This window comes from Macrotis lagotis, chromosome 1 (assembly GCF_037893015.1).
Source record: "Macrotis lagotis isolate mMagLag1 chromosome 1, bilby.v1.9.chrom.fasta, whole genome shotgun sequence".
Classification (NCBI taxonomy): domain Eukaryota; kingdom Metazoa; phylum Chordata; class Mammalia; order Peramelemorphia; family Peramelidae; genus Macrotis; species Macrotis lagotis.
The window spans coordinates 261,556,347-261,580,223 of NC_133658.1; the positions used below are offsets into that span (position 1 = coordinate 261,556,347).

Below are 23,877 nucleotides of genomic sequence, written 5' to 3' on the forward strand. Positions count from 1 at the left end.
TGAAAGATGAATTAAGAACTGATTTTTTTCTAATTATAAAAGGGCCCATTACAAAGCAACCTTGGAAGAACCTAAGTGCATTTTAAATAACCTCCAGTGACCCTGGACAAGATACTTATTCTCTGCCTTAGTTTCCTCATGTACAAAAATAAAGATAGTAAAAGCACAAATGAGATAATAATTGCAAAGCACTTAAAATAGTGCCTAGTACATAGTAAGCACTATATAAATGTTAACTGTGAATGAAATTATTAAATATTGAATTTAGATCCAATTTTTAGGAACACATCTGATAAATAAAGCAAGGCTTACCCTAAAATATATGCACCAGTTAGTTAGAGCCTCAAAACTCCCCCCCTTCCTTCTATCGTTAAATTTTCATTGTTAAATTTAATTTTTTCCATTTTTCATTGTTAAATTTAATTTAACAATGGATTAAGAACAAACCTGGGCAAATCACTCCATTAGATGCTAGGGACATGAACAGAACAAAAAGAACCACTCTCTGTCTTCAAGAGCAATACTACCAGGAGGGGTCCATTAAGACGTGTCTACTAAAAAGCAATCTGAGAAGGGAGGGAATACTCAGGGGTTGGGGTTGCAAGGGAAGACTTCCTAAAAGAGGTAGCTGTGTTTGAAGGATTCAGAGAGATGGAGGGAAGGAGTGTTTTTAGGTATACCAGACAGCTGGTACAAATGCAGGAATGTAAGGAGATATAATATTGAGTCCAGTTGGACTAGAACACATATGACGTGAAGTAAAATAATGTGAAATGAGATAAGAAATGAGGGTAGTTGATACCAACCTGAGAAATCTGTATTTTATGCTTAATTGAAGAGGGAACCATTGAAGATTTTGAGCAGGGAAATACTTGTTCACATGTTGATTTAGAAAGAAAAGCCACACTCAATGCCTTATTTTGCTGAGAATCTTCTAGAAAGTGGAGAGCTTGGAAGAAGAGATACCAGCTGGGAAACTGTTACAATAATCCAGGAAGCAACTGGTCCAAATTAGGATGTGGATGATCAGGAGACATAAAATTTGAAAATTTACAAAGATCAGTTTACCAAGACTTTGACAACTGATCAGATAGAGGAGTAATGGAGAGGAAATAGTCCAAGATGACTCAATTTATGAACTGGAAAGAAGGATAGAATCTTCCAAAGAAATTAGGTAAATTGGAAAAGGGGCAGCTTTAGAGAGGAATATTGTGTGTTGGGCTTTGTACATACTGAGCTGGAGATGCCTGAAGCAAGCAGTTTGAATGTATGTCACTGAAACATTTATTTATTTGTTTATTATACATCATTCATTCATTCTTTATTTATTTATTAAAGTGCCTACTATGTAATGAGCACTTTTAAAATATGATCTCATTTTAATCTTTTACTACTACTTTTGTTTATAGATGAGGAAGCTGAGACTCTTAGTGGTTAATGGGCTTGTTAAATGTCAGAGACTAGACTTGAACTTAGACTTATGAATTCTAAGCTTGGCTCTACCCACTTTAACATTTAGCTGCCTCTGGAATTGAAGTTCAGATTTCAGCTTCATTCTCTGGTAAGTATGATAAGTAACCTTTTTTATTTGTACTAAATTCTCTCAAAAAAATCAATAAATGTGTAATGAAAATAGATTGGACACATCCTTGGGTGTCCTACAAAGGGACACCTGATTGTCACAGACCAATCAGATAACTAAAAACTGAAGAGCCATGGATTTTTATTTATCCTCCCACCCAATGTCAAAGAGGCAGTTTCCTACCTTTCCAAATTTCTCATACTTTACTCCCTTACTCTTCAATAAGCCACACTGCCCTACATCAGTTCCTTGAAAATGACAACCTATCTCCAATTCCATTCCTTTGAACTGGTTGTGCTCCATGCTTACTATCCTCTTACCACTGATTCTTGGCTTCCTTGACATCTTTCAAGACTCAGTTCAAAGCCCACATTCCATGAAGGATCTTTCCGGCCCCTCCCTACTTCTTAATGCCCTCTTATAGGGCTTATAGACTGCAATCCATAGACTCCTCTTATAGACTGCTATCCATTCACTCTTTCTTTATCTTGTAGGTTGTTAGTTATTTGGATGTTTCTTCCCCCATTAGAATATAAGAGCTTTGGCAAGAGGAAATGAATTTTGTTTGTTGTTATTTTTAAGGGGGGGTAGAATTTGGGGTTTTTCTTTGTATCTGTCTCCTCACAGTTCAGTGCCTGCTATATAGTAAGGATTTCATAAATGCTTGTTCCTTAATTGGATAGAGTGAGGAGACCTTGGTATTAGTCTTGCCCCTATGACTTTCTATATAATCTCTGAACCTATTTTTTCATCTGTTAAAAAAAAAGATCAGACCAAAGTGATCCTTTCATTTCTATGATTCTATGGAGAAACCAGCTACATACATTACACTATTACGTCTGTTAATGACAAACTTGGACTAGAAGGATGATTTTTAAATCTGTAAACCTAAATATAGAGCTAAATCTATAAAACCAACTCTTTGGATGCTTAATATTCCAAGGGCAGTATTCTATCTGTCTCCAAGGAACTCATAATCCAGAGTACAGGTGTTGAACACCAGACCACAGATAGCCTGCATATACTTCCTAGTGTACTGAACCAGATTAAAATGTAATTGGAAAATAATCAACAAAATAAATAAAAATATAATCAAACATAGATAATATTAGCCATTAAAACAAAGTCAATATGCAGGTCAGGATCCTTATGTACAATTTTATGGCCCCACTGCTCATTTGACACCTCCGATAGAGGAAACAAAACTCACAGGCAAAAATAAGAGGAGAATAATTAAATGTAAACTAAGCAATATCCAAAAGGAAGAGATTAGTATATATTAGAGAAGTTGGGGAAGAAGTTGAATGGAGGGAAGGGAAATGTGAGATCATTCCAAGTTGGGGAGGAAGGGAGGGTAGAGATAATAGAATATGAACAAAGGGCAAAGTGGTTAAAGGAGTATATGTGAGGAAACCAGGCCAGAGAGGCCTGTTCTTCAGGAAAAACAACAAACAAGACTTCATTGATTCTACAGATAAACAAATGGAGGAAATCAATCCTAAATCTAAATGACTGGAATTTGTCAGGGGAGGATGGTTGGTTCATTTTTGCCAGAGAGAGTCCTTCAACCCAACAACCATTACCCACCTCTTCAGGTCAGGGATTTTGTTAACATCAATCAGGAAACTTCAACTAACCCTTCAAAGCCTCTGGAAACTTCAAATATTATTCTATACCTCAAGTTTTGGTGTTGCCTCAATTCTGTTTTTAGACAAGGATTTTTCAGTTGCTTCCATTGAAATTCCTGTTGTATCCACACAGAGGGAAAACCTCTGAAGCATCTCTAAAAATATGTTCTAATGATCCACATTGTTAGCTCTCTGGTGGTGGTTGCTTCAGAGTTGTTGTTGTTTTTGTTGTTTCCTTTCTTGTGCCTTATAATTTTATTGGGATGACTAAATCTCTGGACTATGTTAGCTGTAAACAGAACTAATTTACCCCCTGCTACTTTGAAACAGCTGCTGACAGCTACACTGTAATTCAATCAAGGATCTTTGTAGTTGAACCTACCAAAAATTCAGAATGTTTTGTTGTTTCATTTTGTTTTGTTCAAATCTCTCCTGCTTCAAGACCCAAAACAACTGCATCAGAAACTGACAAGTATTCACTCACTTTTAGGCAGTGTCAAAGACCCTACTGGCAGAAAGAATCATGGGCAACGATTAGCAGTACATGGATATGGCATTTTGTAGGAAGAGTTTAAATACTGGAGCCTCAAAATTTCATCAGTATGATAGTATGGTAAATACCATCACTCCCATTTTACAAATGAGAAAATGACTTGCCCAAACGGGAAATTCATGATTGGAGTTTTCTGATTCAATCTAGTATTCATAGCACCACACTTAAAATTTGGATGCAGATTTAAAAAAATATTTGAATAACTATTTTGATGTATAGTTTCCTTTGTGATCCTAAGAAATTTATTAAATATATTTGAAAACATTCTGAAAGGGGGTCTATAGGTTTCCGTCAAAAGGGTATATCATACAAAAAAGGTTAAGGACCCCAAATTATTTGGTGAACAATACCACGCTCCTCCACATCACCTACCTCCTAAGCCCAAAGGCCAGGGTTAGGGAGAAATGATCACAAACCAAGCTTATTTGCAGTAAAAAGTCAAAATGCTTTATTTTTCTTTCTATTTTTGTACAAAATTTCTCTAAGGACTGCTCTATTGGAAGGAGGGGGGAAAAACAGAAGTGTACATATCTGTCCAACTGTTAAAATAAATATTTTCTTAAATAAGGAAACAAAAAAGTGTTTAAAGAGATGAAAATCATTTTCCTGGACAAGTGAGTAAAGAGGAAACTGGGAAGGAAATAAATAATTTTTCTGTCGTGACAACTATTTACATTTAAAATGTACAAACAAACAAGTAAGGTAACCCCAGTAGCCATAGGAGCCTAGTCTGGGTAAAGGATTGAGACAGTACTGACTATGGGACTGCTTATGTCTAAGGCCAGCATACTATGACCCTTAAGTCCTCAGCTCAGCCTAAATAGAATATTTGACTCACAGCTGATGAAGTATCCCAGCCTGACCTACTGGGAAGCAGGGGGCAACTGGAAGCCCAATATTCCTAGAAGGTAACTTAGCCAAGGGAATGAACAAAAGGTTTATCACCCTTGAAATGAATATTTGTTTTTCAGTGTTCCCACATGACTTGATCTGAGATAAACTTGTCCTTTGTTCTCAGTACTCTGAATATAGAAACTATCGAATAAAGTCTTAATATTTTGCAACTTGGTTCAAAATAGTTTAATAAGGCGCATGGTACAAATTTGAACCATCACTTTGAAGGTTAAAAAGGCACTGAGTCCCACCTTACCCCTCCCCACCATCCTTAGCATCATGAAACCAATAAGAAGAGGCAGGCAAAGACTGACCAATGAGAGGATAGCATACCACATTCATAGAGCCATGTTTGATGAGAACACCACTCTACCCTCAAATGCAAAGGAAAGCCTGGCAAGTTAATCCTGAATCTAGTTCACAGGCTGAAGACTGCTTTAAGTACAAACTAACTATATTCAAATATCTGAGATATTTTCAAATCAAGTCCTTTGCAGAGATGGGTTCCTAATATCTGTCACTCTTCCTAATATCATGCTTGAGTAATTTACATACAACACATAATGGAGGCTATATCTCTGAGATCTGAGATGAATAACACTCACAAGAACCTTTTACTGGACCCTAGATTCTGAAACAATTTTCAAAATCCCTAGAATTTGAAAATTTTCAAAATTATTTGATAACTTTAAGAGATAACTCAGAGACTACTGCTATGGGGACCTGGTAGAAGCTTTTCAAAGTCCTGATTTTTTTGTTTAAACAATACATAGCCAGTGTATCACCCAAAGTCCAGAATCACATAAGTGATTTGTCACTTATCTCCCTGGCCCCCCTTGATTTCAGACTTAGACATTTTCCCCCAACAATTAGCAATCCAGATTTCTTCTGATATTTAACATGCATTTTTCATCTGTGGCACACACAACACAAATACAGAGTGAACTCGTCCTTTGGAGTTTATTTACTTTGGATTTTTCCTTCTCCAGTCAACGTCAACACATCCCCCAGAGTGGAAATTCATTTTCCCCTCTACCTATTTGTGTTTTGAGAGAGTAAACCCATACATGTTTTCTGTTCCTGTGAGTCAAATGCCAAGACCTTCCTAGGATTTCAGGGCCCTCTGACACCCAGCCACAGCTTCTGTTTATGAAGTTGGGGTAAATAAAGAAATTGGAATAAATTGTTTAGGAAATGTATCTAACATCCTAACCATTTTTCATTCATTCATTTTATTGTGACTTTTATTACAGCAACTTTCAAGTCATTCTTACTAAGCACATATAGACGTGCACACACGCACACATACAGACATACCCACCCCTGCCCTGCTGGGTGGCCTCGATGAAGGGGTGTTCATAATTACCCACGAAGAATGAGTAATCTTTGGGTTGAGACTTAGAAGCCAATCGCCGTGGCCAGGTTTTCTGTAAGACTGTTTCTGCTTTGTTTTTCTTGTGCCAACTTGTAGCTTCTTGCTCTTGAGATTTTACTCAATCATTCCTGCACCTTACACACACACACACACACACACACACACACACACACACACACACACCCCACACCCTTGAAAATGGCAGCACAGTGTGGTTCCTTTCAAAAGGACATGTTGTGGAAGGCCCCAGCTCTTTGCCAAATGATCCAGAACGGAGTTCCTTCTGCAGCACAAGAAGATCTGAAACCTGAGGCTAAACTGATGTAAGCCTAATGGCAACCACAGGCCCGGACAACCATGTTTCTGTATTTTTTTAGAATGACATTGGAGCTATCATCAAAATAGAGAACGGAGATGGCATTGAGTTGGGTTGGAGCACAGCAAGGCTTCGGCACAGTCTCTGGGTTTATAAAATGTACCTAGAAAGAAAGAGAAAGAAAAAAGAAGCATAAAATGGTCTCCTCTTAGATGTATTCTTAATTCTTCTATCCTTAAGGCATCATTTACATTTTTTATATACATTGAAAAATATGGGATGTCCATCTTTGGAGAATATCCACACCTTTTTTTTTTAGTTTTTTTTTTTTACAAGGTAAATGGGGTTAAGTGGCTTGCCCAAGACCACACAGCTAGGTACTTATTAAGTATCTGAGATCAGATTTGAACCCAGGTACTCCTGACTCCAGGGCTGGTGCTTTATCCACTGCGCCACCTAGCTGCCCCCACATCTTCTTCTAGTCCAACCACATCTAGAGTACTGAAATATAATTCTGGGTCCCACACTTAAAGAAAATACAATTGGGAACATATTCATGGGAAGGCAATGGGATAATTAAAGGTCTAGAAACTATGTGATGTAAGAAACAATTGAAGAAATCAAAACCATTCAAAATTTCTTCCTACTTAATATGTCTGGAAGGCTAACATTACTAAAACTCTTCTCTCTGGTTCCAGAAGTCAGAATCAGAACCTGGAGGAAGACCTTTTGCAAAGAAGCAGATTCAAGTCCCTTAGGAGGAGAACAAAGGAATAGTTTGACTTATAGGGTGGTAAACTACTAGTCCCTGCAAATGTTCAAGCCCAGACTGGTTGACTGTCAAGATTATTGTAATGGATGATTATGCTTATAATAGGGCTTGTATTAGATGACCTTCTGGATCCTTTCCAACTCTGACCTTTTGAGAATGTGGTCCTAAAGAATGGAACATAAGCCATAAATAGTTCTACTTGTTAAGGTACTGCCAAATTCTTACCCATAAGCTTTGGACCACTAACACTGGGGTTTTTTTCTTACATGATAAGATACTACTCCACCATCTTCCATAGAATATAAACAGGTTCTATTTTAGCAGTGAGGGAAGCTGGCAATACAGGAGGTATGTTAGTGAGGTATTAAAATAAAAACATGATTTTAGCAACAAGTGGTCATTCAGAAATGTCATTTCAGTCTTACAAAGGTCAGGCTTTGGAGGAAGAAAAAAATAGGGAAGCTGGCAATGCAAGAAGTATATTAGTAAGGTATTAAAAGAAAAATATAATTTTAGTAACAAAATGACCATTCAGAAATGTCATTTCAGTCTAACAAACCTTTAATATATGTGTAAAGGGCTATAATAGTTGCTAAGGAGGTCCCAAGTGCTAAATATCTATCACTACTAGACAATTTTATCTAAACACGATTTTCATCATATTGCTCTCCAGCTCAAAAATATTCACTGGCTCTCATTTCCTTACCCCATCAAGAATGAATTCCTCAGATGGGATTTCAGAATAACCTGGAAAGACTTGCATGAACTGCAGAGTGATGCAGAGTGAAGTGAGCAGAACCAGAAGAACATTTTACACACTGACAGTAATACTGGGTGATGATCAACTGGATTGGACTTGTACATTTCAACAGTATAATAATCAAAGATGACTCTTAAGACTTGACAGAAAATACCATCATATCCAGAGAAGGAACTGTGGAGTTTAAATGTAGAGTGAAGTTTATAATCTTTAATTTATAAAAGTTTTCATATGTATTATGTTTTTCTTTCTCTCTAATTTTTTTCTCCATTTGGATTTGATTTACCTTTCACAACATGACTGATATGGATCTAAGTTTAGCATGGTTATACATGTATTACTTATATTAAATTGTCTTCTGTCAGGGGGAGGGGAGGGAGGGAGAAAAATGTAAAATTCAAAACCATGCAAAAAACAATTGTTGAAAACTACCATTGCATGTAGTTGGAAAATAAATTTTATATATTATATATTATAGATATATAGAAACATAGATATGTCTATCTCTACCTACATGTGTGTGTGTGTGTGTGTGTGTGTGTGTATGAATTACTTAAAGTGGCTTTGAAAATCCTCTCATCCTAATTATCCAAACAACTCCCATTGCTATTAAATAAGGACCACAAATTGGTCTTCCAAAAATTTGAGATACCTTCTTCTGTTTTCATGCTTTCACTATGGAACACACTCTTTCATAGAAGATTGAATATTAGAATCAGAAGGACCCAAGTTTAGCTCCTGCCTTAGACACTTACTAGCTGGGTGACCTTGGACAAAACATTTAATCTCTTTCAGCTTCAGTTTCTACAAATGTAAAATGAGGAAAACAATAGCACTTATCTCCCAGGGTTTTTATGAGAATCAAATTAGATAATATATATAAAGCATTTTACAAAACTTAAAGAACTACAAAAACATAGCACTTATAATTATTCAAGGCCCATGCCAAGTCTCATCTTCTCCATGAAACCACCTATTACCACCATAGTCCTTTATGTTGCAGCCTTCATGTTGTTTTTGACTCATCCTTCTCCCTTACCTTTCATCCAGTCAGTTTATCAAGAAGCCTATATCTTCTCCCTCAGCTAACTTTTTCATGTTTCCCCCATCTTCTCCATTTCTATTGCCAAAATCCTAATAAAGCCCCTATTTCAACCAATCTATACTGTTTCATCAACTTCCTAGTAGGTCTTCTTTCATCTACTCTCTCCCCTTTTGAATTCTTCCTCCAAAATTCTGTCAGAATCATCTGACTAATGTATAGATTTGGTCATAGCTTTACTCTGTAAATAACAGGGACTCATCAGAGGTATTTAAGCAGAAGAAAAATCAAGTTATTTTTTTTTGGCATTTGGACTCCCATAAACATTTCCAATCTTAATTCAAATGTTTCCCTTCCATGTACTCTATATCTTAACCACATTACATTACTCACTGTCTCCTAAACATAACCTTTGTTGATACTGTTCCCTTATTTAGATAAGTCCTTTTCCTATTGATTTCTCATTTATCCTTTCAAGTCCATCTTTCTCAGGAAGTCTTCTCTGGAGTCTCCCACCCCCACCCCTGGCCACCATTTTGCAATGATGATTACTCTCTCAAATCTTGAATAGTTAATTTATATCTCTCATACACTTTAACTAAATGCAAAATAATACATGATATTTATATATTATCATATCCCCTTACCAGATTATTAGGAATTATAATATGAGTATTATGCCTTAACTTTGTATTCATCCTTGTGCTACATTGTGTTTTAGTATAAGAAGTGCTCAATAAATGTCCGTTAGGCTGAATCACCCTTTTCCCTGAGTCTCATAACTCAACACTTAGATTTTTGTATTCTTTCCTAATTGTTTCATGTGATTATAATATCTCTCCAGCTAGACTGAACTCCTGGAGATGTTCTTTGCCTTCCCATGCTCCTAGTAGGAGGTTAAGGAAGCAATGAGCAATCAATATATGTATCATTTTTATTTCTGTATCAGTGAATCTTAGCAACTACAACCAAACAAATCAGCTCATACCAGAACAGGTTGAATGCCCTTTCTATATCTATCTCCTGGGGAGGGCTGGGAATGTCACTCAGAACCCAAATTTCCCAGCAGATGCTGTCCACTGGCACAATCTCTGTAGTTGAACTTGAAGCCTTTGCCCCCTCACCCCCCAGTTCTAACCCACCCACTCACTTGGAACAATGGATTCTCTCTTCCCCTAACTTGAAAGCCGCCCTCCAGAAATGTTGCATTAATCTGCTAAGAGTCTTCCCATATTCACTTCCTACCCTTCCAATATATCCCTGAAATACAACCAGAACAATATTTCTTAGATATAATCCTATAATTTTACAGTGACTCCTTAGTGCTTACTGAGTAGGGTTAAACTCCTTTGCCTGGGATTCAAGGCTTTCCAAACTAGAAACTACCTTTCTAACTTTATCTCAAATTACTCCCCTTGGTGAAGTTGAACTACTCTCCACCCACCTCTTCTGTGTTTTTATCCTTCTCTGCTTTTCTTTCTCTTCTCTTTTGACTTATGATACCCAAATTTATCACCTAATCCATGATGACCATAACTGGTGATCCCCAAGACATTTTCCTTCCTTTCTCAGTAAATGCATAGCCAGATTTACCATCTCTTTCTATAACCCAATTATTGTCCTCAATCTAGGGAGCTATAATTCTTTCCCACATTTTAACTCAGTTCCTCAATCTATTCAGTTCTGATGACCTACTTCTCTACTCCAGCTCAGTCACACACAAAGCACTTTGTTTTGCTTCTCTCTAATATGTTTATTATAGAATTAATATGGTTATCATTTACAAAAAAGTATGAAAGAACTAAATTTACAGCTTCAAAGAACAAAATCTCTGATTTTACAGATGAGGGAAACAAAGGTTAATAGAGATTTAAATTAGGAATTCAAAATAGATATAGAATGCAAAGCCAGAATATGAAGCCTGACTTGAAATACAAGACTTTTACTAGTATAATGTGCTGTCACATGAAATATTATGCACTATAGTATTTCTCATTAATATTTTATCACTTAAATTTGTCTTATCTTTTTCCTTAACTGAAATTCCAAGCGTTTTACAATTCACAGTATTACCAAAACTCTGTTTCTCTTCCAATGGTTCACATAGTGGTCTAAACCCAGTAGATACTTAACAATTGTTTGCTGAATGAATGAATGTTGTTCAGACATCTCTTCACTGGTTTAGTCAAAACAAAGACCCAGTCTCTAGAGGGAGAGATGGAGTGTGACCATTTATCACTTCTCTTTGAACCTTCAAGGACGAGAATTCCAAGGTTGGAGCAGCAGACATAAAACACTGACTACATGGGTACAGTATTGAGAGTGGAGTCACTGTAGTACTTTGACAAGGACATGGCCATCAATTCAATCCTTCCCTGAAAATCTAGACAGCAGAGGGTTACCTTCCAAGAGTCTACCTAAATAGGATAGATCCTTCTAAATACCTGACAACAAAGAACAATTATTCCCATACATATTTTTGCCCTAATTTTAATCCTGCATTTACTGAAAGGAGAGTAGGCCATTATTTCCAACACTTCAAAACAAAGAGTTGATAGCTCATCTTTCTAGTGCAAAACTGCAGGTTGATTTTCAAACAGTTGGACTTACTCCTAAATCTCCAAAAGCAAGCAAGCTTATGATGATGAAGATAGAAAGAACTTACTAGTGTCTGAACAATAGCATGGTTTGTGGCATTCATATATGAATTCAAAGGAAAAGCACACTCTCCTTCACAATAGTAGGCTGCGTAACCTTCAGGGGCAATTATCCAGTCCTGGAAAGAATAGAGACAGGTCATGAAATATCTAATAACCCACAAGAAAAATGAAAGCAGAAGAAAACATTGCAACAATATGTACCTTACATTTGCTAGTCATAATGGGGAATATGGGGACAGGAGAGACTTTCCCTTGCCTTTGGGGCATCATAGTGGCATTCTGTGTCAGTGAGGAAGAGATGCTGAGTAAGGGAGAAATCAGAGAAGGGTGGAACAGATACAGAATGGGATTCAAGATGTTTCATACAGCAGAACAATTTGTTTTTCCTTATGTGGCTTTCATCATTCTAGTAATCTCTCCCTAGTACTAATCTACAAGTGGGACAGCTAGATGGTAGGATAAAGCACTGGAACCAGAGAGGCTTGGGTTCAAATGCTGCCTTATCTATTTCATAGCTTGAAATTCTGGGCAAGACACAACTTCTCTCAGCTTCAGTTTCCTCATGTAAAATAAAGATAATATAATAATAATAATAGCCAGCACTCATGTAGAACTTTTAAGATTTGCAAAGCACCTCTGTATACATTATTGCACAATAACTACAGCACGAATTGAAATTTTGTTGTTGTTAAGTCGTTTCAGTTTTTTCCAACTCTCTATGAGTGGCCAGCAATTTCCTTCTCCAGCTCATTTTACAGATGAGGAAACTAGAGCAAATAATGTTAAGTGACTTGCCCAAGGTCATATGACTAGTAAGTATCTGAAGTCAGATTTTAACTTAGGAAGATAAAGTCATCCAGATTCCACACCTGGAATCATGCTACATGCTACAATTAGCATTACATAATTCTATATAAATGAAATGTCTCATAAATCACTTGACAAATTTAAAGCACAATTAGCAAATGTTAGCTATTATTATTAATATTATCCTCATCATTGTTATTCCTCCACTGGTATTTCACTATGACATGAAATTCAATAAAGTCTTAGTCCTTTCTTAAAGGAGTAAATTTCCAATTATTTCTAATCACTACTTTCTTTTACATCTTGCTCCATCAGATAACATGATCTTAAAGCAGAGAATGTGAAGACAACTCTAGGGATGTCTAAGTACTATGATGTGGTTACATTTTTTTTTAGTTCTTTTTAGCAAGGCAATGGGGGTTAAGTGACTTGCTAGGTAATTGTTAAATGTCTGAGGTCAGACTTAAACTCAGGTCCTCCTGATTCCCGGGCTGGTACTCTATCCCTCTATCCACTATGCCACCTAGCTGCTCCTGATTACATATTTCTACTGACTATAAATATATATATATATATATATATATATATATATATATATTTCATGTGCATTTTGTATATATATTTCATGTTTTGACTCCCCATTAGATAAGAAGCTCCAGGAGAGCAGGGATTCCAATATATTTTTATTTTGAAATACAAGACCCCCATAAATTGTGAGTACTTAATGTTTGTTAACTCAGGTTTGTTTCTCCCATTACATCAATGGTCAGCAATCTACATGGTCCAGAAAGCCTTCCTTTTGCAAAAGATAACACTGCCCATTCCAGTGTATAGAAGTCAATTCTCTCAAATGGATCACAGACATAGAATTTTTCCCCTCTGACCAAATTCATATCAGTTAGAATTACAGCCCATCCACAGTATAAACTGAAACTAGAGGACATAGATAATGCAACTAAACTGTAAAATGATATGATCTCCCTCTATGGAGGTCACAGAAATGCTATTGGTGACCTTTGATCATTCAGCATTAGAACTGATAGACTTACCTGCCAGCCCAGATCTCGGAAGCTGACATAGAGTTCATGTTTTTTGCAGGCTTGCCTCTGGTCACTGCTACTGTTTTCTGAATCAGGAAAATGGGACAAAAGTGGGCACATCTCAATATTAATTTATATTGCCACAACCACGACACAAGCACATAGTCACATGAACATCTTTAATAACTGGATCATGTAACAAACATTTTCCCCAAATGAAAGCTCAGTCTTTAGGGGCTCATTAAATAAAAGTCTCCAATTCCCACTGTTGACACAGTTTAGCAGGAAAGTTTCAGGAAAGGAGGCACTTACATACCATTACCATCTCATCCACATACATTCTTTAAAACACCTGCCAAATCCTCATGTGAATTTCTACAGGTTATTCATTCATTCCATTTTACCATATGAATATATATTTGTATTTATGTATGTATGTATATATGTATGTATGTGTGTATGTATGTATGTGGTGAAATCAGGAATGGATTCAATAAAAATAATCGAACCCCCATCTGGCTTCCAGCAGCAGGCCACAGAAGCCCCTCTCAGTATAATCTTTTTCAGAAGGATGTTGCTTTGTGTGGTCAGCCAAGTTGCAGAGAAACTAGTTCTATTCCATGGAGGGAGTAAGGGGGAAGTGGAATTGCTGCTCTTGTTTTCCCGAATGAATTCCCTTCAGAATGTGCTGGAAGAATTCTGAGAGGCTATGGAGTCAATTACTCTAACATTCCAGAGAGAGAAAAACCAAGGAGGACAGAGAGCTAACTTGATATGGGAGGTTGGGTGAAAGGCCTTGAGGCTTCCCTTGGCTATGTGATTTAAACCTTCTGGGGTGCCAGGAATTTGGCTGGTGGGTTACAATGACTGGAGACAAACACTGTTGAAACTCAGAATAATGGCTCTCCCCAAATCATTCAAAGAGAACAGTTAAGTCTCTGATATAATAAATAACTTCTAATGGGAAATGGATTGATGATCCTTTGGAATGCAGAAGGGAAGGGAAGGGAAGTTAGAAAGGAAGGAGGAAAGAAAGGCATTGTGATAAATAATAATAATAATAATAATAATAATAATAATAATAATAATAATAATCAGAAATGTGATCCTATAAATGGACTCTTCCTTGATCACTAGGTGCTTCTATACCACCCCCCACCCCCAGGATCATAGAATTCAGAGCTGGAAGGAACCTGTCTATTTTACAGATGAGGTAACTAAATCCTTGAGGAGAAGTTACTTGCACATGTAGTAAAAAGCTTTACAAGTTTTTGATGGCAGATCCTCCGAATCAAAATTCAGAGTTCTTTCTATTACACCTAAATGCTTCTAGTAACTCCAGAATTCCAGACCTACTTTAGCTCTATCTGTAAAATTTAGATATTGGGCAAGGGTGGGATATGAGCTCACTAAGGGCATAGACTAAATAACATTTCATTTTTGTATCCTCAATACACAATGTCTTGTGCTTCCTCCTCCTTTTCCTCCTTTTCTTCCTATTCTGTCATGCAATTTCATTGGTAGGGGGGAACTCTTAGGTACAGAAACTTCTAGTCATAGAAATTCCAACCACTAATGTAGATTAGGAAATTACTGTAATTTAGGAGTCATAGAGAGTTCAAGTGACATGTTTGTGACCAAAAAATTTAGTTATATCAGAGGTACAACTTGAACCCATGACTCTTGACTCCAAGAGGATAAACATCTATAACATGACACTGCCTCTCACACAGCAGGTACTTCATGACTGAATTAAATCTGTCTTCATATGGCTAACCCACTGGGAAACAAAAGTTTGATATCTTCCTCCCCAGTATAGACTACACTATCCCCATGGAGTTGTTCAAGGCTCAATGAGAAACAAAGGAGTCCTTCCTTCTCTCATCACAGGACTACTAAAAATCAACCATCCATAAACTCAACTAAGTACTAAGAATCAGATTTACAGTAAGTTAGTGGTGGTACCTTTAGCTTAAACCAAACTAATTATTTCAGCTCAGGGGAGAGCCCCATGACACATCTTAGTTGGGCTTGGAGCAGCTTAGGATAATGGCTGACTGCTGCAATATTACTAAAAATACTGAACTCATCAGGAACCTTAGCCAATGAAAACCAACAGGGATGCACCAAGGACTTTCCATCTATGGCCTCACAGGGTACTACCTGAGGAAAGAAAAGAAGTTATTTGTTCAGGTCAACTGAGAACACTGACATAAGTTGCCAGGGCATCCAATTGACTGGGGCACATGTGGTATTTGAATGGTCTAAGAAAATGAAAAATTCTAAATTCTCTACCAGTAATGGAAGATAGTTTGAATAATGGAAATTCAATGACCTTTAGATTTATTCATTTTATCTTTTCCCTCAAACTCCTGGTACAAGCAGATTAAAAAGTCATAATGACTAGTTCAGTATTCATGTTTTTCTCCTAATGGAGATGCCTAATTGACAGCTTAAGAGGATGAAGGAAGGAGGAGGAAGCAAGAAGACTGGCTAATCTGAAACCTATGTAATAAGCCAGGTTAAGTTTACGTGTGTGTGTGTGTGTGTGTGTGTGTGTGTGTGTGTGTGTGTAAGTATAAGTAAGTTTCCTAATAGAGTACACTACAGCCCACATAGATGGGAGGAGGAAACATGCATTCAGGAAAGTTAGCATAAGGTGACAGGCACCCCCCCACACACATATACACATACACACACACACACACACACACACACACACACACACACACACAAATAATACTATAGCCTTGGGGGGTGAGGAGTACTTCAATTATCTAGACATTTCTTGAAGCTCTTTCTGCTACAAACAGAGCAGCTGCTTTTGACTTGACTAAAAAAGAAAGAAAAGAAAAGAAAAGAAAAGAAAAGAAAAGAAAAGAAAAAAGAAAAGAAAAGAAAAGGGAAGGGAAGGGAAGGAAAGAAAAAAGAAGGAAGGAAGGAAGGAAAAAAGGAAGGGAGGCAGGGAGAGGGGAAAAGGGAAAGAAAGAAAGAAAGAAAGAAAGAAAGAAAGAAAGAAAGAAAGAAAGAAAGAAAGAAAGAAAGAAAGGAAGAAAGAAAGGAAGGAAGGAAGGAAGGAAGGAAGGAAGGAAGGAAGGAAGGAAGGAAGGAAGGAAGGAAGGAAGGAAGGATAGATAGAAACTCTATTAAAATTCTACAAAGGAAAGTCCACTCAGGAGGAATGGGAAACTCTAAAGGAAGAATTCAGAGAAGCATGGGAAGATTTTCTTGACCTGATATAAAAGAAAGTAAATACAATAATGACTCTAATGTAAGGGAAAATAACATTGAAATGTACTCTGATAATTCTAATGACCAGTGAGGGTCCAGGAGAAGAGACAAAGAAACTCATCTCCCTTTGTTCTGTTGAGGATATGGACTATTGCATATTCTGTCAAATATCTTTTTGTTTGTTTTGGGGTTTTTTTTTTAGGTTTTTACAAGGCAAATGAGGTTAAGTGGCTTGCCCAAGGCCACACAGCTAGGTAATTATTAAGTGTCTGAGGTCAGATTTGAACTCAGATACTCCTGACTCCAGGGCCAGTGCTCTATCCACTGCACCATCTAGCCTCCCCTGTCAAATATCTTAATCACAGTTGTATTTGTTAGTTGTATTTCATTAGTTGTTCTTTTTCCTATGTTAAAAGGGAAGAGTCAATAACTGGGATTGAAGGACAAGGGAGGAAGTAAGGTCCACCAGAAAAGATATGTGGCCTAAAAACAAAAGGTGATATTTTTTTTAAAAAAGTAAATGTCATAACTTTAAAAATCACAGCATTAAATAATTAACCAAAGGATGTCACTTAACAGGATTTGGTTAATTCCAGCTCAAATCCAGTTGTTAGCTTCCTGTCCATGGTCTCACAGTCTCCTAGATCATGAGTTTATAAGAAGCACATGTGTCCTCTTCCTTCTCAAGCTCTGCCTTATATTTTCCACAAGGCCTGATGCTTAGCCAGAGAGGGCTCTTGGGGGATGTTTTTGGTCGGTTCAGCTCAGACTTCCAGCACAAGCACATGTTAATTATAGCCTCAGTTGCTTTCCTACCTTATCACCAGATAAACATTTAACTTGTGAAATAGAATTGAATTCTGGGAGAGAAGCGGCCAGACTGTAATGGTTCTTATCCTTAGTTTGAAGATCTGAGTTCTTGTCCCAGTCCTGCCATTTTAATACCTGTATGATCTTGGGCAATTTCTGTATTTATATTTCTTCATGAGGGGATTGGACAAGGCTGAGCAATCAAAGAGAATTTAAATGCTTAGGTCCCTTATTCTTAATGAACTCACATTCTAAGGAGGAAGAGATAATTAATATAACTATATACACAAGACAGATGCAATATAAATGGGAAGTAAACTCATAGGGAAAGGACTAGCAACAAATTGGGGGAGATGAGGCACAAAGCAGCATTGCTTACTTTAAAGAAGCTAATAGGCAGAGGTGAGGAGAGAGAACATTCCAGTCATAAGTGGCAGACAGTATAAAAATATGGAGTCAGAATATGTAGTATCATGTATGAGGAATAGCAAATGGGATAACACATCTAAATTGCAGAGTATGTATAGAGGAGAAAAAGTGTCAGATGACTGGAAAGGTAGGAAGGGGCCAGGATATGTACAAAGGGCTTTAAATACCAAAGGATTTTATATTTGATCCTGAAGGGAGCCAATAGAGTTTATTGAGTTGTTGGGAGGAGGGGTGGTTTGGAGACATGATTAGAATTGTGCTTCAGGAAAATCATTTTGGCAGAGGAATAGAGGATGAACTGAATCAGAGAGCAATTTGAGGTAAGGAGGTCAGTTAGAAGACTATTTCAATGCTTCAAATAGAGTTGCTGAGGCCCTGTACAAAAGAGTGGTATCTATGAGAATGATAAGATAATCCCCATGATCATTCACAATTCTAAATCCTATGATCACATTATGAAGGTGATTGGACTAATTGATCTGTGAGGTCCCTTTGGGAGAGCAATTTCAACTCTTCATTTTATTTTTGTATTTTTACAAATTTTTACTATTTTAACTGATAAGATGGATTAATAAATTTAATAACAAAAATGAAGAATTTTTTTAATGATTTTCTTAGGTTCTGGGAAAGTTTTCCAAAGTAACTTAACAGAGGAATCACACAGTTACCACAGAAAGAAGAAGTTGGGATATTTGTAGCATCCCATCAGTTGAATGGAACCATGAGAGGTCATTTAGCCCAAATGCATGGAGTCCTGACTCCCCATTGAAACTTCATCTTACTTTTTAAAGGTATGGTCCTATAACCTAATATTATTAATTCTCTCTCATCTTTACAAATATATTAATTTACCATCATAAAAGATTTTTTTAACCCTTTGCCTAAACTGAATCCCTCACAACAGAGAGTAGTTTAAGCTTGCTTCATTCTTCTATCTACAGAATTGTTTTTTAGCTTCCCCAAAATGGAGGTGGGGGAGGTGTTTGTATGGCAATTTCTTTAACTATTACTAGTCCCTTTTCCCCATCTGTATACCTGCAATATTGGACATCCGCAAAGCTTCCTGGTTCTTGGGTGTCTTTGATCTGTTTTGGCTGCGTTGTTTGCTTCCTGTAGACCGGATACTACGAAGATGTACTTCTGTGGCCTTAAAGAAAGCTACCATAAATGGCTGCTTATTCTGGGGACCATGTCTTCCGACCAGACCTGCCATCTTGGGATTGATGCTTTGTCCTGAAGGGAGATCAAACATCCACAGAAAAGGATCACCAGAGAAGGCAGAATCAAAATCTACAACCATGCCAACCCAATAAGAAGATGTCAAAAACAGATCTGATTGCAACAGTACAAGAACTTTATAAAGAAAATGAAGTAATATATATATATATATATGTATATATATATATATATATATATATATATATATATATATATATATATATATATATATATACGTAAATCTATGTCTATCTACTTATGTGTGTATGGTATGTAATTAACTTCACCTGGAATCTAATACATCAGATTTAGAAACTGGACAAATCCCATCCCCTAAAATAACAGATCAGCACAAGAGACTTCTTTAAAAACCTGTGTTTAAAATAAAACTCCCCCATCCATAATTATTTTACCTTAAATCCACTCAACATTAGATTTTTCTGCATTCTTTAGAGGGGTTTCTTTAAGTTCACCAACCTATAATTTGAAGTGATTCTATAAAAGAAACCATAAAATGTAGCCCCTAGGAACTGTAAATTCCCCCTGGAAGGTTATTAAGTCAAAATAAAAATGCCTTGCATGAAACCTTGACACTGTTCCAGATATATTAAATTTGAAATTTGCAAACAGTTTCCATCTACAGGTCTGATCTGGAGGTAGTTTTGTTATTGTATAGCTGTCAAAAATAGTCCTCAAGTCTGGAAAAAACCTATGCCTCTTAGGTTATGGGGGAATGGTAAGCCAATGAGGGCTCAGTTCCTTCCCCATCACATTTGAAGTTGATGGAGATATCACAACTTCTGAGGCAGAGATAAAGATAAAAATCATAACTCATACATCATTCTCAGCTGATTGAAAACACCTAATCCTGGAGGGGCCCCTTCAAATGTGAACTATACTTTTGGCCATTAGGTCTTTCTCTTTGGGTCAAACATTGCCAACCAAGATAAGAAATCATTGTTGACCAGGTCCATCTAGGGGGAAGGGACATATTTTCAGACAGAAGTTATTGGAGGAAAAAAGTCACTAGAGGACTAAAAAAAACAGTTGGAGAAGCCACACCTGACATGGTAAGATGGATTTTTAATGTATATTACTAACCCATTGCCTCCTATACAATTTGAATCAGTGTTAATATTGCCAAAGCTCTTACCCTCTTTTCTTCTAGTGAACAAATTGTAACAAATCACAAGGCAGGTTGGCTTCCTGGATCTCTTTTCTTTAATTCCTAATGCATTCAATGGAACTGTGAGAAGCACTGTGAGGGCTATAATTTATAAATGATAATATTATTCAGAACCAACTTCAATCTGATGGTAAACTAAGAAAAGCACATGCTATTTATTACTTTAGGTAGACAGAATGATAAGATTTGGACACAATGCACAGAGAACTAAACTTGAAGTCAGGAAGACCTGAATGCAAAGCCTGCCTTAAATACCTCATTAGTGGTCTGATCCTTGATAATTCATTTAACTTCTCTGAGGCTCAGTTTTCTATCTGTAAAGTAACAACACCAAATTCCCAGGATTTTTTTTTTAGTATCAAATCAAATGTCATATGTAAAGCTCTTTCTAAAACAAAAAGCATTGTCTAAATGCTAGCAATTAGCTATTATTATTATTATTATTATTATTAACTTTTTCTAAGCACCCAAAGCAAAATATACATATTGTTGTGTGAATATTGAAAGGCAAGCACACAACACAGTGGTCATCTCTCTCAGAGAATATATGAATGGCATTTTTGAAAACAGGATGCAGTCTATAAGAAGACTAAAGGGAGATGCTAAGAAGAAGGTACTCATTAGTAGGTACTAAGGCACGATAAAGTTCCTTAGAAAAGAGGATGATGGGGGTGGCTAGGGAGCATAGTGGATAAAGCACAGGCCCTGGAGTCAGGAGTCCCTGGGCTCAAATCCGGTCTCAGACACTTAATAATTACCTAGCTGTGTGGCCTTGGGCAAGCCACTTAACCCCATTGCCTTGCAAAAAAAAAAGAGGATGATGGGTTCAACTGAAGGAGGGTGGCTTTTCTCATTCCATATGGGCAGTACCTGAAACAACCCTCCTGCCTACAAGGATATTCCTCATGAATATAATAGTAGAGATTATTCATTACAATCATTTATATCAATTTCTTCACTCAAGCATGGACTAAATGTCAAACCAGAAAGTATTTTCATTTTAAAGACAATTTCCCTATCACTAGTTCAGCAATCAAATTTCTTGTCACCTATGTAATTGAGTTCTTGGATCACCAGGCACTGTCTCTATCTTTAAGATCCATTTCATTTTCTTCCTTGTTAAAACAAGGGAGACAAACAGGATATGAAGCAATAATAATGGACTAAGGAGACTTGAGCAGTCAGCTGCTGCTCATAGGTACTGTCAGTGGAGCCTATTACTGGGTTTAGTTTGGGAGAATGCCTCTAGCTAATGAATCACTCCACTGTTTCTCTACTCAGTTGTTTCAGCTTAACCAAACTTAAGAATAACAAATTCTTCTTTAAGTGCCTTAATTCCTATTTTTGAATTCCAAGCTGGGGTGATTATGAGGGAGCAGACTTAATGCTATCTCAGAGCAAAGAAGATACATACTAGACTCTTTACTGGAAATAACCTTCCAGAAGCAGATCAAATGTTTGATCTGCAGAGGATTTTGTACAATAAATGTGGCAGACAGGGGTGTGGAGAGCATAGCTATAGTTAGCTGCCAATGAGATTTTTGACAGGAATCAACACTGACCGAGAGGCTGCCAACTAAGAAAGAGACCAAGAGACCAATTTGGAAGATAAAAGGAACTGAAGAATGTGAGTTGAAAAGAACTGTTCTCTCAGATGAGTTATCTTACTTCAAGTTGTTTCTCCATTCCTTTTTTAAAAAAAAAACAACAATAACAACAGACTCCCAAGAAATAACATGGAATGAAGGTTTTGGTTCACCCTTGCAAAAATAGGCAGCAGATTAGGTTCCAACTTTTAGGTAGGGGTCCTTTGTCTCCCAGTTAAGAATAGATGTTGTGGCTACAGAAAAGTGTCCCTAGCTTGACCCAGATTCTTCTAGGCTCGGAGTCCATGAACTTCTTATTGTAGTAGTTTTTAATTTTGAAAAAGACATCTGCCCTTGTAATCTAATGTATTTTTTTTCATGCATTTAAAAATAATATTCTGAGTAGGGGCCCATAGGCTACATCCAAAATAGCAGAGGAGTTCATGGCAACATAAAAAGGTTAAGAACCTCTTCTCTAGGTAAAAGAGTTTCAAAATATGAAATAAACATTTGTATACAATAAAATAATAATTTTGGTCCAATAGTCCCCTACCCACAGTTCACTGGAGGAAAATATCCAACTGTGACTTGGTGCACATACCTGATTCCTAATTTCCTACTAAGACTCTCATCATCTTCCTCACTTCACATAACCCAAAAGAAAATGCATTCAGAGTTTCAAATACATTTGCTACATGAAATAAAAAGATAATAGAACATAGTACCAAGACTTAAACAGCTGGCTTCCTATCTATCACTCCCACCTCAGGTTACCTCTTATCCCTTTCCTCTCCTGAAGGAAATGAAAGCAGAGGAGGAACTAGTATTCATTCTTCCACAGCAATATCACAGTCATATTGTGAGGAAAGATGAAATTTAGAGGCTAAAGATTATTACCAACATTCCCTAAGAAATCTCTGACATCATGAAGAACTGTCCTAAGACTCAGAGTACAGCAAACTCATTAATTATGCCATGTTTCTGGGGGAATTTCCTGTACATTCTGTGAAAGCAGCCTCTCCCAGGGAGCACCCACATTGTAGTCCTAAATTCCAGACACAAGAATCAGGGGGAGGATAATCTATTCTAGTGTCATAAGCAAAGCAATCCCCACCTGAAATCTCTGTTCAGTCAGCCTCCCTCTCTGTTTGTCTGTCTGCCTGTATGACCTTGAGTGACTCACTTCCTCTCTATGGTCTTACTAGTTTAGCTATCTATAAAATGAGAAAGTTGGACTATAATTCATTTACAAAACATTTAAGCACTTAATAAGGTAGCCCTTTAATTTATATAGTCTGTCTCTCTAATATAGTTGTCAGTCCAGTCATAGTCTAGGTCTGATCTCAAGTCTTCTAAGAGATTTACTTAGGGCAGCTATTCATACCATTCTAATTATTTTGGGAGCTAGGTAACTCCTTTCAGTCTTCTGATTCTTTGTCAGAGAGTGAAAGTCTAGGTTAGCATTAGAGTGAGATTAAAATCAGAAAAATGCAAAGTGAAATTCTGACTATATAAAGGGGCTACCTACTAAGTGCTTAAAAGTTTGGTAAATGAAAGTCAATATATATATAAAGACTCCATTCTATGATTCTCTTCAACTCTAGGTCAAAAAAATAACTCCAGACCATAGGGATTTAGAAGTAACGGAACCTTAGAGGTTATATTGTCCAACCTCCTCATTTTACAGATGAAGAAACCAGTAGGACCACAGAGAGGAAGTGAGTCATTCAAGGTCATACAGGTATCAAATAGAAGAAGTAGAATTCAAATTCCAGGCTTCTACCTGCAAATTTAATGCAATTTCCACTCCCATTATCCAAGACAAATATCTATAACTAATCTGTTTTTAGGAATAAGAGATTGCTTTCAATAAATTTTAAAAGGTTTTAATTTGAATCAAGAACTTTGTTCCAAAAATCCAAACTGACTTCATTGTCTCAAGACATAGCATGACTGTTTATCAGTATCCAGCTTCCTCACAGATGAAA

At 36.9% G+C, this 23,877-nt stretch overlaps 1 protein-coding gene across 1 annotated transcript in view; it reads right to left on the minus strand.

Annotated features, from left to right (window-relative positions):
- Positions 1–4,215: 4,215 nt before the first annotated feature.
- The window catches only part of BMP7 (bone morphogenetic protein 7), a 28,564-nt gene continuing 8,902 nt past the window's right edge, over positions 4,216–23,877 (minus strand). The window contains exons 3-7 of the mRNA XM_074190473.1: positions 20,271–20,384; positions 18,935–19,132; positions 13,439–13,515; positions 11,588–11,698; positions 4,216–6,511 (exon numbers count right to left, since the gene is read on the minus strand). Coding sequence (XP_074046574.1) covers positions 6,362–6,511; positions 11,588–11,698; positions 13,439–13,515; positions 18,935–19,132; positions 20,271–20,384 — 650 coding nt within the window. The 3' untranslated portion in view covers positions 4,216–6,361. The remainder of the gene's footprint in view (positions 6,512–11,587; positions 11,699–13,438; positions 13,516–18,934; positions 19,133–20,270; positions 20,385–23,877) is intronic.